Source organism: Anastrepha ludens, chromosome 4 (assembly GCF_028408465.1).
Source record: "Anastrepha ludens isolate Willacy chromosome 4, idAnaLude1.1, whole genome shotgun sequence".
In the NCBI taxonomy this organism is placed as follows: Eukaryota; Metazoa; Arthropoda; class Insecta; order Diptera; family Tephritidae; genus Anastrepha; species Anastrepha ludens.
The window spans coordinates 53,804,142-53,820,989 of NC_071500.1; the positions used below are offsets into that span (position 1 = coordinate 53,804,142).

The window sequence follows — 16,848 nt, forward strand, 5'->3', positions numbered from 1 at the left end:
AGCACTCTTAGCAAAGAAGTAAGAGCCAAGATGCCTAGATCTTAACCCTGCCAGAGCAGGGCAGCTAAGAAGAAGGTGCTGAGATGATTCCACTTCATCCTCCATACATCCAACCCAAAAAAGACTCGATATTATTCCAACTCTCACAGCATGCATTCCTCGCGCACAATGCCCTGCGAGAAAATCCACGAGATTCGAGAGCTGAGGTTTTGCAAGCCTCAGAAGGTCGACCAAACGCCCCCGATCCACACGTGGCCAGAAGCATTTCGCGACTTTGCAAGTCTGTGTATTTGGCCAGCGCTCGCTGAGCTGGTGTGAAGTCCATCTTTCCAGGAGCAGACCATAGGTAGTCAGAAGGATCCCAATTCTCTCCCTTCGCGAGGAAATCACCATCACCATGTCCTTTGTCTGGCCAGCTTATCCGTCTCACAGTTTCTCGCAATATCGCTGTGACCAGGAACCCAGATGAGGCTTATGTCAAAGAATTCGGATGCAGTCGAAAGTGAGGTCAGGCATTCCCTGACCATTTTGGAATGCACCGTCATTGATCCGAGGGCCTTTATTGCCGCTTGGCTGTAGCAGTAAATATTTGTTACTATGTTAGTGTACATGTGGGCAGCCAATCAGACGCCTCTTTGATTGCGGCTACCTCTGCCTGGAACACACTGCAATGGTCCGGTAGCCTGAATTTGAATGTGATGGGGAGCTCCTCACAAAAACTCCTTCGCCAACCTTTCCTTCCAACTTCGAGTCATCCATGAACAAGTTCACCAGACTCTGTCCCAAGTGTAGGTATTATATAACCCAAAAACAACTCTAGGCGAAAGACCCCATCTTTTGCCATCTGAGACAGTAAAAATTAAGCTTTCTTACGCTGCAAAACTGTAACTGCTCACCTGCAACCAATGCGATGTTTTAATGGGATGGAAACAAATTATTTTGACTGCAGAGTCTCTTGTCAACAAATGTAAATTTTGTACAACATTTATTAGTTTTATTTATAAAGCTTTTACTGTGCAATGAACTATATTTTTATAAAAAATTAACGAAAAAACTTTGCATGAACAATGTTCCCAATATTACAAAAAGTTACAAAAACTTAATTATGTGTCCACAAGTGTATGGATAAAATTGCAGCCTCCAAAGGCAAAAAGCTATAAAATAATGCAAATTTTGCAGCCTTCCTGCGAATTCAATAAAAAAAACTACGACAGTAAAATCCCATTTTCATCTTTATCCAACAACTGCGCTAAGTGCATCAGCGTCAATGCATAAATGCCAGTTAAAGTTGGTAATAATGGCGAAGCCGAAGCTGGCTGATTGACAACATCAAAGCGAATTTACAAGGAAGCGAGCTATGTAGTTAGTAAATCAAGAAAAAAAGCACCAAAAGGAAACTACACGCAAACATGTAAAGCGAGCTAGCAGCTACAGAAAAATTCTGCGAATGCGTCGCTCTGAGTTGCAAATTGGATGTAGCGCATTTGAGTTTTGCTTTCCGCTTTTGTGGCTATTATCGACGCTGTTACGCAGCTTGCAAAATACAGCGAAAATTGTTTGAGTGGCAACACGAGTGAGGCCAACACGAGTGAGAAAATTAAGTTGAATAGCGTAGTGCATATGTACGGGGTGTTTTTTTAGTTCCACAAAAACTATCGGTGTCGATAACTGAGAGCTGAGAATAACAAACTGTGTTGACATTTCTGTTCAATAAGGTTTGGCAAGTCATCATGGATCGTTTAACATCAGGAAAACGCTTTCAAATTGTGGAAATTTACTTTGAAATAAATTTATCTATTCGTGAAGTTCCTATAGCACTGGCGGAGTTTCTGTCGAAACGAGGAAGGAGTTGCCGTTACGGTGAATAGCGAGCGCTATCAAAGCGCTTTTTTATTACAAAAAAAATTATAATTGGTTCCAACAAGACGGCGCAACTTACCATATAAAGCGCTTAACAACCAATTCAATGCCATGTAAAAAAAATTCATTCATTTATCAATTCATTTTAAGTTCTCAAGCCCCTAAAAAACCACCCAATTGTAGATTACTATGGCCCATCGCGTTATACGATTTGCATTTCATCCCTTTATTTTGAACTTCTATTTTTCCTGCAAATCGATTTGCGTGTGAACGAAAAGCTGCAAAGCCAAAGCTACTACTGCTGAGCACGCAAACTAAATCAAAGCGGATGCCTTGTGCGGTGAAAAATATGAAAATATTAATTAGAGTGGGGCGTGTCAGCCTATTAGGCAGTGTGCCATTATAACGGAATTACTGTGCTAAAACTATGCTTATTTTGCTTAGCAGAGATTTTGTGCATTTAGCATTCAGAGACGGTCACAATTGTCAGGTAGGTCGCAAAGCTATCTTTCATTCGCTGGTCCTACAATTTTCTCAAAAATAAGTAGGTCACAGAGCTGCAAGGAGATGTTTATATATGCGTATGCAAGTATCTCTAGTTCTTCGGCTCTGAAGTTCTCCTCGATGTCGCAATGGCTAGGAACCCATATTACCTTTAGATGAAATGACTCAGTCATCTCGTTAAATGATGGGCGGCATTTCATGGCTACCTTGGAAGGTGTTGATTCCTTTGTGAGGGATTTGATCGCCTCATGGCTATCAGTAAAAATGTGTAAATCACCTCCAGATATCTCGCCGCACTGCACCAGTGTCATGGCTTTTATTGTTGCCATCAGTTCAGCCTGAAAGATACTGCAGTAGAGGGTGGGCCGAAAGCTGAAGGATGGACTCGCCGTGTCTTACAACGCCCCGCTCCCACTCTTTCCTAGTAGAATCATGAACGTAATGGCAATTGTAGGGAGTAGTCCACCAATCCGGGAAGCTCCTAAATACCAGTTAGGACCTTTCTGTGGCCATAGCCCATGTTTCACCACTTACTTAAGGTTTTCAACCTTAATAGCACACTGCTAGCAATTTATCCTGCTTGCAGATCTACTGGAAGGAACTTTAATGTCGCATACTTTTATTAGCGAGGTTGGCTTTACACCGGTTTCTTTATTTATATTTCCAATATTTCTGGAGATATATTAATATCTCTTAACGTACATAGTTTCGTTGTTTTCTGCGACTACGATTGCGTCGGGAGTTCAATATAAATCCGGGCATGCTGTGAGTACACCTACTACTCTTGCTTGAAATGTTTGCTAAATTTCCACCTGAATTTTTTTGTCATTGCTTTAACAGTCCAGTCAAAAGAGACAAAAAAAATAGCCAACTAAGTAATTTTAGGAGTATGCGAGTTTATGGTTGCAACTGGTTTTTTGCGATTATCTCGTGAATTTCGAAGTTACGAAAATTTTGTAAAATATCCATTCAAAACTTTTTATAGTAAAATTAATCATAAAAAAGTTATAAACAAAATTACGCGAAAAACTAAGGGATGAATTTTTTTCAAGCGTAATAACTTTTTTTTTATTGATTTTATGGAAAATATACATCAGAGCTTTTTATAGAGCATTCTTTTGTGAACATATTTGTCCAGAAGTTTTTTTCGCTATCTTTATTTAGTCTTATGATTTTGAGCTGCTAAGCGGAGCAACCATTACATTAGCGAAGCGCGTACATGATTACACAGGCCGACAAAATTTAACCATCATTCAGACCCAGAAACCAGACTATATATTTCCGAAGGTTTATGATGCGCTGAATCCAAATCTGGCCTCAGAATTGCTCTATCAGCTCTAGTTTTCGAGATATCCTAACCTAAAAGTGCAAAAAACACCGTTTTTGCCCATATTTGAGGTTATGTAGCTTTGCAGATGTTTTCTTTCACCAAAATTAAAGGATGGCACCTTTAAATACAAGCCTTCTTTTTTTCAAATGGCGTTGAGATTGCTCAAATATCATTTTTTTTCGCTGAGATATCGCATTTTGAAATTTTCATGTTTCTAAATTTTCCTACACCTGAAAATCGATTGAGATAACATAGACATGATATAGTCGATTACTAATTTTCTTGAATTGAGTCTTATTTTTCTTAAAATTTTGTCTCACACCATAAGTGTGCTAACGCATCATAAACCTTCGGAAATATATAGTCTGGTTTCTGGGTCTGAATGTTGGTTAAATTTTGTCGGCCTGTGTAATCATGTACGCGCTTCGCTAATGTAATGGTTGCTCTGCTTAGCAGCTCAAAATCATAAGACTAAATAAAGATAGCGAACAAAACTTGTGGACAAAAATGTTCACAAAAGAATGCTCTATAAAAAAGCTCTGATGTATATTTTCCATAAAATCATTAAAAAAAAAGTTATTACGCTTGAAAAAAATTCATTACTTAATGTTACGCGTAATTTTGTTTATAACTTTTTTATGATTAATTTTACAATAAAAAGTTTTGAAAGGATATTTTACAAAATTTTCGTAACTTTCGTAATTCACGAGATAATCGCAAAAAACCAGTTGCACCCTTATTTCCAAGATGGCGGCCGCGGGACACAACCCCCGACCCCGAAAACTCAAACTTAAGTTCACAGTGATGGGATTTACATAATAAAACCATAAACTCGCATACTCCTAAAATTACTAAGTTAAATCTTCTTTTGACTGGACTATAACGCCATTGTAGAGATGTTTTTATGTTCTGTGTTCTAAAAAGTAGGCTTGTGTGTCTTTATGCTTTATCTTGCTTTTACAGGCATGTAGGTTAGCCAGGTTGATTGTCTAAGACAAGACTCTCGGTGGCTCTAAAACCCATTGTTATACCTGCATTTGATGTCCTTCCCTTATCAAGTTGCTTAAACCACTTCGATATTTTTGAGAAGGTAACTAGTCTATTCAGTGAGACATTTTGTAAATTTCCCAGGTAATCAAAGAAATAATCGCCAAGATTGAAGTGCAGGACATTTACACAATAGGTATTGTACCGACTCAATTTCTTCTTCATCCTGCAGAAGTCATTGCGAAGTATTCCCATTCTACTGGCTAGTCTCGCCCTAGTGCAGTGACCTGTTAGAATACCTGTGAGTTTCGGCCAGAGTGTTTTGGAGACCCTGTAGTTAGTAGTTTTCGTGATTACGCTCACATCAATCGCAGTGTTTAATTCGATTAGTGGAATGCTTTTGTCCTCTACCACTTTCGGAAAGTCAAGCTGAGAGCCTTTTCTTGCACACTTTTATCTCCCTCCATTTTAGAGTGCCCGGGAACCCAACAAAGTGTGGTGTTGTAGTGTAGAATGAGCGAGAGCGACCCCCTGCGTTCTTTCTTTGATCGCTGCTTGACTATCAACAAAAATGTCAAGGTTTGCTGGAGATAAGTCCATCAGTCTTATTGTTTTTCCTGCTTTGTCTATAGCCTAGATCTCTTCTACCACAGTCTGGAAGTCTTAAGGAGCAATTTAAATATTATTGCTCTAAGTACAATCCCGGTTCAGTGCCATTGTCCATCTTTGAGTCGTCAGTATAAATATGGTGACCACTGTAATCTAATATGACTCAGGTCTGCCAATCCTTCCTGTCAGGTATTCGTATTTTATACACCCTTTTCAGATCTATATTGGGAACCAGATAGTCTGTTTTCGATGCGTCTTGCAAGATCCACAGATAGTTGAACTGATGGCGCCTAAATACGATCCAATTCCGCTAACTCGGAAGCTCTCCAATTATCACTTCAGTGAGTTGCTAAAAAGTTAGGTTACTAAAATGTATGTTAGAACGTTAAACTTATATGACACTTTTTTCAGACGCTTAGTTGGTAATAACAGTGATTTCAAAGGAAATATTCGGTGCGTTTTTCGTTTCGTTTTCGTACTCATGTGGAATTGAAGTACACGGAAAAGGTGATAAACACAAGGTGCAATATCTGGAGAGTATGGTGGATGCGGCTTCCATCCGAACTCGTTCCGCTTGCCTAATGTTTGCCTTACGGTATGAGGTCTTGCGTAGTCGTGGTGAAACAAAACTTTGCGTCTATTTACTAAAGACGGTCGAATTTTTTAAGTGACTCATTCAGGTTTGAGAGCTGATGGGAATTATAATCAGCAGTTATCGTCTGGTTTGATTCCAGAAGTTCATAATAAATAATACCGGCCATATCCCACCAAATAGACAGGAGAATATTCTTGGGGTGAAGGCCATCTCTAGGGGTCGGTTCTGGTGTTTCATCTTTATTTAATCTTGCGAACAGAAATATTGTAAAGGACCCATTTGTCATCACCAGTAACGATACGGTTCAAAAAACTTACATTTTCAAGCCGTTGCATCAGCTGAGAACACACATTCACTCTCTGCTGAAGGTTGGCGACGGAAAGTCTTTGCGGAACCCATTTTCCCAGCTTTGAAACCTTTCCCAACTGAACCAGGTGCCTGTGAACTGTTCCATGCGATGAATTTAACCTCTGAGCTATCATATCGGCTGTCAAATTTGGCTCAGCTTCCACGAGTTCGAGCAAGGCGTCGGAGTTAAAGACGTCAGGACGACCATGCGCGTGATAGACGTGCATCCTCCACGTCGCAGTTACCACTTCGGAATTTTGAAAACCACTTTTGCGCAGTCCTTACACTCACGGTATTCTCTCCGTGAAAAGTGTTTATTTCTGCAGCAGCAGTTGTGGCATTTTTACCACTTTTATAAAAAAAATACAAAATATGCCTCTTATACGCGTTCGAAGATTTTATTTTATTTTAATATCCGCGATTAAAATCACTTATTGAATGCACAATATATCAAAGAAAATATAAATAGTTTCGTTATGTTCCGCGAATAATTTTTTGTATGCAAAAATCTTACGAAAGTGAAATTATGAGTAAAATATGCACGAACTTATGGACTGACCTGATACATAGCTAAGGCCTAACTCTGCGCTGATATATTGTATTTAATTATTGAATGTGGCTTAAATAGCATTTGCATACGTTTTAAAAGAATAGATGACTAATCCACTTGTAATTTCGCCCCTCCTACCTCCTATTTAATAAGCGCTGTGTTCTTAAACTTAGCACAAAAAACAAAAAACATCAAGTACCAATTCCATATTAGTATTCATAACCGATCGTTTCCTACTATGCAGAGCTATGCATGTTCTATACAAAGATTAACAAAGAAAACAAACATTCCCGTTCAGTAGCAGAGATAAAACCAAAATATACAAAAAATGCTGTGAGAAAAATAAACAAAACAAAGCACTTTAGTGAAATGAGTTGGAAATACGTAAACATTATCATTTGACACAAGCTGAATCTGGAAAATTGAAATCAAATCATTTTACGTGCTGTGCATGCAAAAACAATTTTTAACAACATACATACATACATATTAGACAAGGGCAGTCAGAGCTCGAAAGGTGAATATCTAGAGGCAAGGCATATTAGCACATTACAATAAGAAAAACAAATACACTTTGCCAGAAAAGATACACATACAAGCATGCCAAGCTTCCGAAGTACCAACCAACCCACCAAAAAAAATTGTACGTATGTGGCCGAGTAATGAAGAAGCAAGTCATACACAAATAAACACAAAGAAACTAACACTTACACGTGCCTTCATTAAGTCAAAAAACAATGCTCAGCCTAAAGGTGTTGACAGAAGTGATAAGAAAAATCCTTTCAGCCAGTTATCCCAGCTGAAGTATTTCGAAAATTGGATAAATGGTTGATGAAGCCATTCTTACTTGTGCAGATCGCTCAAAGAAGAAAACATTATTTTTTTTTTGCATTCGAAAAGTTTGAAAGTAGTTTCTTGAACTACTTTTCCAGATGTTCATAAGGGAAAGTAAACATTTTGTGCAGCATAAGAAGCCCAAGAATACTTTCTTGCAATGTATGACGACAGCTTAAGGCAGCAAGGTTGCTTTCAAATGTCCAAAACGCTTGTTTACTTTCCCTTTTTAGCTTTAAATGTGTTCATTGTTGAACTGTGCATCCCCGTAGGAAAATTTGCCTGTTTTTGATTTCGTGCGTTTGTGAGAAACTTAGTTTATGGATGAGTAGCAACCAAGCACTCGTACATAGAATCATTCGGGAAAACTATTCTGCAAAGTATCTATGGTTCACTCCATTTGGGCGGCAAGCGCCGAAGAATATGGAGTAAAAAGCTATGGAAGCTCTATAATAGCCTGGGCACTGTAAAACTGTACAACGTCTATGTTAGCTTAGCCGTATCATACGTAGGGATGATGATGATCCAGTGAAAAAATCCGCTTTGAAGAAATTCGATTATGCTCTAAAGGGAGGGCACTGGAAGTAAGGGCTCCAGAAAAGTAATGGAATATCCATATACAGAAAAAGCCCAGCCTAACCATGGTCATACAAAAAGAAAAATCTATAAAGTATGTAAGCAAGAGCAAAGACTGCTACGTGCCTTGTCCATATCACCAACTGAAACATTAAGAAATAAGTAAAATGAAGAAATGTCTGTCATTTTCCCCGGCGTTTTCTTTTTCCAAGAATGCGAAACTGTTAAAGTTTTCTTTCTTCCTACGTAATGATCTTTTCTGAATTTTAAGTGTTCTTTCATAGCTATCGAGCCTTTGGCGACTTAATTCTGAAAAATATTATTAATACTTAGTTTCTAAAGAAGAGCTTAAAATAATTTACTTAAGGGCACATAAAAAGAGTTATATTAGTAATACTCAGCCATTTAAAAAAAATCATAAAAAATATCGTTTTCCCAAAGACACCTTTGCACTGCCAGAAATATGTCAGTGCTTTGGATGTCTTTGTTTCAACGTGTGACTTCCAAAATATTTGATTTTTTTGGATAGCTGCTTTGTGACTGTTTTTAGCTTAGGCAGAACGAGTCCATCAAGCTTCCTCCTTCAGGTTAAGAGGACAAGGCCAGTTTGGTGGGGCTTGCCGATAGCCCACTAGCCCCAAGTGTCAATCATATCCAGAGTTTTGTGCACTTTTCTACAGATTTTCATAAATGAAGGGCCTGTTACTAAACAGGCAACGTCGTCCGCATGTGTTTGTGTGCAGACTCAAGCATCATTTAAGGTGGTGAGTAGAAGATCGATCACCATGCACCAGAGCAACGGAGACAGCACACCACCTTGGGGGCAGCCTCTATTGACCCTAGATGACACCAATCCAATTCACTCTCACCCGGTCTACGCCATGTCTACTAGCAGAGCTGCACATTCTGTCGAATGTGGCATTATTAAAAGCCCCCTCTATATCCAAAAAGATGCCCATAGCGTAGTCCCACTTGTCGATGGCCTGCTCTACCCTAGCAACAAGGTTTGCAGTGCCAACTCGCAGGATTTTCCGCTTTGATAGACATGCTGAAATGGAGTGGTAAACCTTCATCGACTTCTAACGCATATGCAGCTCCACTAGCCGTTCAAGACTTTTCAGAATAGAAAGAAACTACCGAATCTAAAACTAACAGCTCTCTATTTTCTATAATTTAAGCAAAGTTTAAGCTAACCAGAAACACGTGATGCTGGTATGGGAGGTTGGACTAAGTAATGTCAGAGCTCTAATATAAAAACCCAAGTTGTGCCAACTACAATGGAGTTGATCTTGCTTTATTACCTACTACTAAACTAAAAAAAACGTTTTCACTTGTTCAAGTTTTTCCTGCAGGGTTATGTATTGGATGCAAGCGTGTCCCATAAATGTTAAGGACAATGTTGTAAGTGAATTCGTGCATTGCTTAAATAGTTTCATCGCATTAATACTCAAGGGACATAAGCACATACATATATTATATTAACATACACAACGGTATCCTACAAGTTTCTACACACAGAAACCAGTATAATTTCATAACCAGGTGCCACCACAAATAAGATTTTGCCACTCAATATAACTTTATTACATATTTGGCTGTATGTTGGCGTACTCGACTCACATAAACACGCTCTCAGACATGCATACGAGTACATATGTATTTTCATGCTTGAAAATTTATTCGGATGTTTTAAATATATTTTTTAAATCTTAATGTGACAAGTCTTGTCGACGTAAATACAACGGCCAAACAAAGAAGGAAATGTTGTCCGATGGAACTCTGTGTCACTGTCGGCCTTGCACAAACACGTATTATGACAGCTAACATCAGAAGGTCATGAACTTTACTATGTCATAAAAGGTGTGAAATTATTTCTTAACTCTTGTCTTCCTTTACAGCATATCAATTAGGTTACGCCCAACTTTTCATATGTATTCTTATTAAGGAGTGTCTTATTAGAACTCCCATAGCACCAGAATGCCTTATTTTCTAAGAGACTCCAAAAGGGCTTTTCTGCCGTTTACCTGTGAAGAGAATAATTGTGAGCATATGAATATGTAGGAATTCGCTCTCCTAATTACTGAATATTAGATAAATATATACATAAGTACATTCCCTGTATGTTAACAACTCATACATAGGTTTTTTAGCAGAAGGGATGTCAGTTGCGATATGTTGCCCTGCTGATTTAATGCTTATACTCGTAATCCTTTGGTAATAGTCTTTCTGATGGTACTGAACTGGCTGCTGTGGTTAAATATTTATATGCTATGTGATACCATTTTCGAAATCTCTAAAATTTCCTATGGATTTTCATTTAACCAACTACTCTAAAGTAGACAGGTAGCTCGTCAGAAACGCTGAGACTTATTTGCGCTTAAGAGTGTAGAGGCGTCACAAAGCCCATTGTGGTACCACTATTTTGGATTAAAGTTCCTTCTCTTATTTCCATTCCCACTGAAACCAATTTGCCTCCCAAAAATTTTATAAGATGAGCTATTGCGGATGGCTACGGATTATTGGTATGCTAAACATCCAAAGAGGTAAGAGTTTAGACAACGATAACGCGTTTTGGCAAAGGCGGGACAGTGTCATGAAAAGTCGTTTGCCATTTTTGAAGTTTTCACATTGGATAAGTACGTTGGGTGGCAAACATATTGCCATGACCCTTTTGAAGTGGGTCAATCGCTACACTACAACTATTACAAATTTTATAACGTTGTGCTTCTGGCAATGGCAGATCCCAATGAAAAACTTATACTTGTTGATAGAGGATTGTAGGAGAGGGATTTTCAGCTACTGTGATTTGAGAAACATTGTTGATGATGGAGAAAAACATTTCCCACAGTGAAAAGCAATTGGACAATAGGACTTTCCCCTGTGTCATAGTCCTGCCATTATTAAAGCACGTATTATACCATACCAAGGAGACATACCGACTGATACAGCAAAAATCCCTAATTTCAACGCGCGTTTAATAACAGAAAAAGGTTTTTACTAAGAACGGTTAAGAGTCAATGGCAAATCTCCGAGTATATTTCTGCCATGAAAAAGCTTCTCATAAAAACCCATTTGCGGTTCGGAGTCGGCTTAAAACAGTTGGTCCCTCCATTTGTGGAGCAACATGAAGACATATGCCACAAATAGGAAGAGGAGCTCCGCCAAACACCTAACAGAAGTGTATAAGCCAATTATTTACTATTTATTTTTATTTAACTTGTTAAATCAAGTCATTGAGCGCTCGATTGCAAAGCTTTGTGAAATAACCAATGTCTCTAATAAACGGTAAACATTGTTGAGTATAGGTTCACAACGATCAAAAAATTTAACATTTTACACATTCGCGACAATAGAGAAATTCACTTGACTGCATTCAATGTATTATAATTGTATCGGACATTCCAACTTACTTATAGATATAATGAATTCCTTCACAAGCTATTTGCTGCACAATCACAATCACAAATTCATAAACAAAAAACTTGGTTTATCCTTTTTATTCAGCTTTATTATTTTTCAGACAAAACTTTAGTAGTAAGCGATGCCAGTGACACCTCGAATCCAGTCCAAGTGTTGGCTAACACGTTGGAAACCAGCTGGAAGACCAGCCTGGCAGCCGTTTGCAGCAACGAATGAGGTTACACCAACCAACACTTGGTTGTTGTCAACAGCCAATGGACCACCGGAGTCACCACTGCAAGTTGATCGGCCATTGGGAGTGGCAATGCAAATGGTGTTGTCGGTAACAGTGCTCGAGCCATAGACGCTAGCGCATTCACTGTTAGAGATAATCTGGACACTGACATACTGCAAATGATCTTGGCTGTTGCCCGAGGTGGTGCCCCATCCGGATGCGGTAGCCCATTGTCCTGCATAGTTGCTGTATTGGTTGAAAGATGGCAACCTAATGGGTTGAATGTTGCCCGAAGTGGAGGCAGAGTGGATCCAAAGAAGGGTGATGTCGTTATTAAGAGTTTGTGAGTTGTAATTAGGGTGCTGATGGATATCTTGGGAGTGAATGGTAGTGGCATATTGGTTTCCATTGGAACGCACCACACTGCCCAAATATACAGTGATTGCCTCAGCTCTGCAACGAATAAAATAAATAAATAATCAAAAGTTAAAATTAATATTGAGTTTACTTCAAACTTACTGATCAGTACAATGAGCGGCAGTCAGCACCCAGTTGGTACCAATCAAAGATCCACCGCACCAGTACGTGCCGAAACTTTTCTGCAAAAGCAGACCAGCTTGGTAAGGCAGTAAGCCATCCCAGGCATTATCCCCATTGGTGATGCGTCCATCCAAAACGGGATATACAGGCAAGTCCTCGATGAAAGCGGTCTTTTCGTAGACCGGAGAGGCGCTGGCAACAGCCACGGCTAAAGCTAAGACAACTAAGAATTTCATGTTGATTGGTTTTATGCAGTCAAACTACTGTGTTTACTGCAATTTCACTCAATCCTTTTATACTATTCGCAAAAGTCACCTGAACGGAAATCATAAAAATCTCTGAGGCAAGAAATCGATAACGATAAGCAAATTTCAATCAAAAACATAAATTTTTTCGCTAAATCTGGTTGTAGAATTTTGCAAAGGTTATAAATCACTACTATCATGAAATTAGCTCCCGGGATGTTAAGATTTTAATAATGAATGTATTTTTGCACACTTTTATGAATGGGAAGTGACTAAACATATTCATATTCATTGCCATGAGCTGTATCGAAGTCATCTAAATCATTACGCCAATGTACACGCACTCAAAGTGCAATATTTCATAAATAGTACACATACTAAAGTATTTATAAGTAGGTTCATATATTTTCCTAACACGCATACCAATTCCGATATTGGTTGTAAAGTTAATTATTTCCGGTTATTAGACAGTTTAATTCAATTATTTTTATTACGATTGAAAATATCAGTTTATTTCAAGTGGTGCTCTAAGAAGTTCTTTTAAACTTGTTCCTACAGATAAATAACTACAGATCAGCCTTATCGCTAACTGATTTATAAAAGTGGACTTGTTTAACTATAAGTATTTGATATTTGAAAATTTACGTGTCAAATTAAAAGTAGGTTTGGTAGGAGATAAGATAAAAAAATATACTTAAATAAGTATAGAAAAAAATTGTAATGAGACCTACATATTTCTAATTTAATTTGACATATTTAAACATGTATTTCATTTCACTATTCTGTAGCCTCCCTCAGCCGGACATTCACAAAATATTCAATATTTATACAATAGTATTTAGTCAAAGCAATGCGTTTTGAGACATATTCGTTATTCGAGTTCAAAAGGCAAACCCATTTGATTAGAGCCGCTTCGGTAGCCAATTAACAAACTTCAGTCAGACGGCGTTGTTAACATCGCTTTTAACGACTAGTTAGATACTCAAAGCAGGCAAGCAACCAGACCAATTCTCATCATCATTTGTGACTATATGGAATGCACAACCGGGATTTCTGGCACACAATTGAAACGGGCTAGAACGACTGTGGACGCTATTAAAACGATGGCAAATATAACACGCGACGCCATTAGCGAAGGACACACACGCATGAAGTTCTGTGCAATGCGTTCAATTCGGCGAGATGGTCAAACATATTTCTGTCCCTAAGACCTCTCCAAGTCCCTGGATATCTAATACGCATAATACGAAGCTACTTTAGGGATAGAATCTTGTATTAGGATGACGGTCTAAAGCCATACAAAGTAACTGGTGGAGTCCCTCAGGGATCAGTGCTTGGACCCTCACTGTGGAATGCCATGTACGACGGAGTACTTAGCTTAAAATTACCGGTGCCGATGACAACGCGCTCGTGGTCACGGAATAGAAGCTAGACCACCTGCAGGAGAAGTGTACTGATGCAGCAGCTAGAGTCCATGAGTGGCTCTCTGTAGGCTATCGAGACGCTTCAAATTTAAAAGCATTATACGAGAATACGACGACATGAGATCTGAGACGTTTAACCCTCTAGTGCCTAAATTTTATTTTTGAATGAAAAGAATTGCTTTGGGTGGAGATTATGATAAAATTATAGGTTCTTTATCAAGAAAGTGACATTTTGTTCCCTGATCCGATTATGTAGGGATAAAATCTTACCCCGCCTGCAGGCGGCTTTGGGAAAGAACGCCAAAAAAAAATCTAAATGAAAAACTTGCAAATTTAGTGTTTTACGTACTTTTATTGAACAAAACAGAAAGTTTTTAACAGAAATCAATACAAAACAAACAGTCAGTCTTATTTCAAATAGTTTTAGAAAAATGTCTACAAAAGAAAGGCATGCTTTTGGGCATAAATAGGCAGTTGGTGCAAATTATTTATGGTGAAAATTGTGAAAGCAGTCCTTTTGCTGGGAAAAAGAAAGATTCGGATTACATTTTCGGCACACGATTTGAGTTTCGGAGGTGCAGCCAGGATATTTGCACCTTTTTTTACCGGTGCGTGATAAAACTTTGCAAAATGTCCAACTCCGTCGTAGCGAACGTCGTCATGAGGTAAGTAAGCTTTTCTTCCAGTAAATTTTACTTGAGGAGTTTGTCATGGACGACCTGGAGCTCTTGGTATTGAAGAATATTGTTGTGTGCAGAGTACGTATGCGATCTCTGCCCGGAAGTTCGGCAGTTGGTACTGCCTAGCATGCGTGTCAATCTTGTTAATTCTTCTGAACAAAACATAAGCGTTTATCATGGCCATATCAAGCAGGTGTATAAAAAGTCGGTTTGTGTACTTATTGCTCTTTACCGGAGTCTTATATCGCCCAATTAGTCCATACATGAGGTCGACGCCCCCATATGACTATTATATTCACGGACTACATTGGGGCAATCGACATCAACAAATTTTTTTTCTGAGCGGACGAATCGCGACACCTTGTTTATAACATTTGTTTCATTCTGGAGGGCTTTTCGCCTGCGTAACTCGATGCGAGTCACACTATTTTATTGTCCTTCCAAACTGGTAAAGAAATGTCAACTCCTAAAGCAGATCCACAAAATTCAGTTGAATATCCCCGGGGTTGCTTCCTGAGATCAAGATCTGTCGGAAGTTTGCAATTCGGAATTCGATTTGAACGAATAGTTCCCAGCGAATGTATTCCGCGTGATTTTAGATAAACCAGGAGTGGCAGTGGCGTGTAATAGTTGTCGAAATATGTTATATGGTTTTTAAAATCTGGAATATTACGGGACAATCGGACCACCACATTCGCTGATGCCCCAAGATCTGGTGTATCAGTCAGAACAGCATTGTCTCCTGCCCCGCAATATATTTCGAAGTTATAACAAAATCCGAAGGAGTCACACAAAACGAAGAGTTTTATACCCCATTTATGTGGTTTATCTGGCAGATATTGTCGAAGGAAAGTCCTCATCTTCGTCGCGCACATTTGTTCATCGACACATAAACGTTGAGTCATCGGAATGGACTGAAACCTGTTATTGAAATGATTCACGATAGGTCTTATTTTATACAAACGGTCGTAATCTGGAGCATTTTTATCAGGTAACTTATCGTTATCATTGAAATGCAAGTTGCTTCTTATTAGATCAAATCGATTTCGTGACATTGTGTCCTGAATTATTTGGAACGCATATTCACCCCAGTATGAACGGATGTTTGGGTACCGAAACACGGACATATAAAATTAAATACCAATATATTTTCGTATTTCCGAGTTGGTTGTTGAAAAGGTAGTGCTAATATTCTTTTGAACGCCAAAGAGATTGGTTTGTTCCACGATATGGTCGATGACATTGTCGCCCAAAAAGTACGCGAAGCACTTAAAGGGAGTGTCAAGACTTTTTATATCATCTCCCAAATCGGGTTCAGAAAAACCAATCGCTGATTTATCTAGCACTAAGTTCTTCTTTCGCCACAACATTTTCTTAAAGGTCTGCGATTTAGATCGATATCATTAACTGACCCAACAAACTCACCTGGATCGGTTATGATAGTTTCAATACGTTGACCAACATCCTGCTCACCAAAAATGTTGCAATATCTTCATCATTGAGGGATGATAATTTACACTTTTGTCGTTGATTCATTTCTAAAAAACCAAAACTTTAAGCTTAGCCCCCTCTAAAAATATCAAAATTTCAAACTTACCGCATAGTGTTATTTATTCCGAGTTATCCCAGGACCGCCTCTAGACGGGCTATCTTCAAAGGTTTATAAAATACAGGAAATATTTTTTTTTGTAATTATTTTTAACTTTCGTATTTTGAGCACAACCAGCAACACTATGATAATTTTTATTATAAGCTAAATACACTTCTAATATTTTTATTTAATTTTTAAAATACACCACTTTTGCAGAATAACTAATTTGACCGCACTTCACTATTTTCCGACTTCAAATGACTATGACGGCTGATTAAAAAACAAGACGCTGCTGCAAATGCACCAGCAATAATTTGGGACTTCCCCGTATTAGAAAGAGTTTAAAAAGTAACGAAATGGTATTTAAAAAAAAAAAAAAAAAATCTAGATCTTACTAACAAATAGGGGCAATAAAACAATTTACCTAAAAGTATAAGGAAACCTTAGGATATACCTATTATAATCACAAGATTTAAGGCTTATGAGCAACAGACGAGAAGGATATTAGCGAAAGGATTCATTAAAGTTCAAAGAGCGAAGA

General features: G+C 38.4%; 1 protein-coding gene across 1 annotated transcript; it reads right to left on the bottom strand.

Moving 5' to 3' along the window:
- Positions 1–11,721: 11,721 nt before the first annotated feature.
- Positions 11,722–12,609, bottom strand: LOC128861461 (serine protease 1-like). Its single transcript, XM_054099602.1, has 2 exons — positions 12,347–12,609; positions 11,722–12,280 (listed from the first exon to the last, which is right to left on the bottom strand). The coding sequence occupies exons 1-2, from the start codon at positions 12,601–12,603 to the stop codon at positions 11,722–11,724; spliced, it is 816 nt and encodes a 271-aa protein (XP_053955577.1). The 5' UTR covers positions 12,604–12,609.
- Between the last annotated feature and the right edge of the window lie 4,239 nt (positions 12,610–16,848).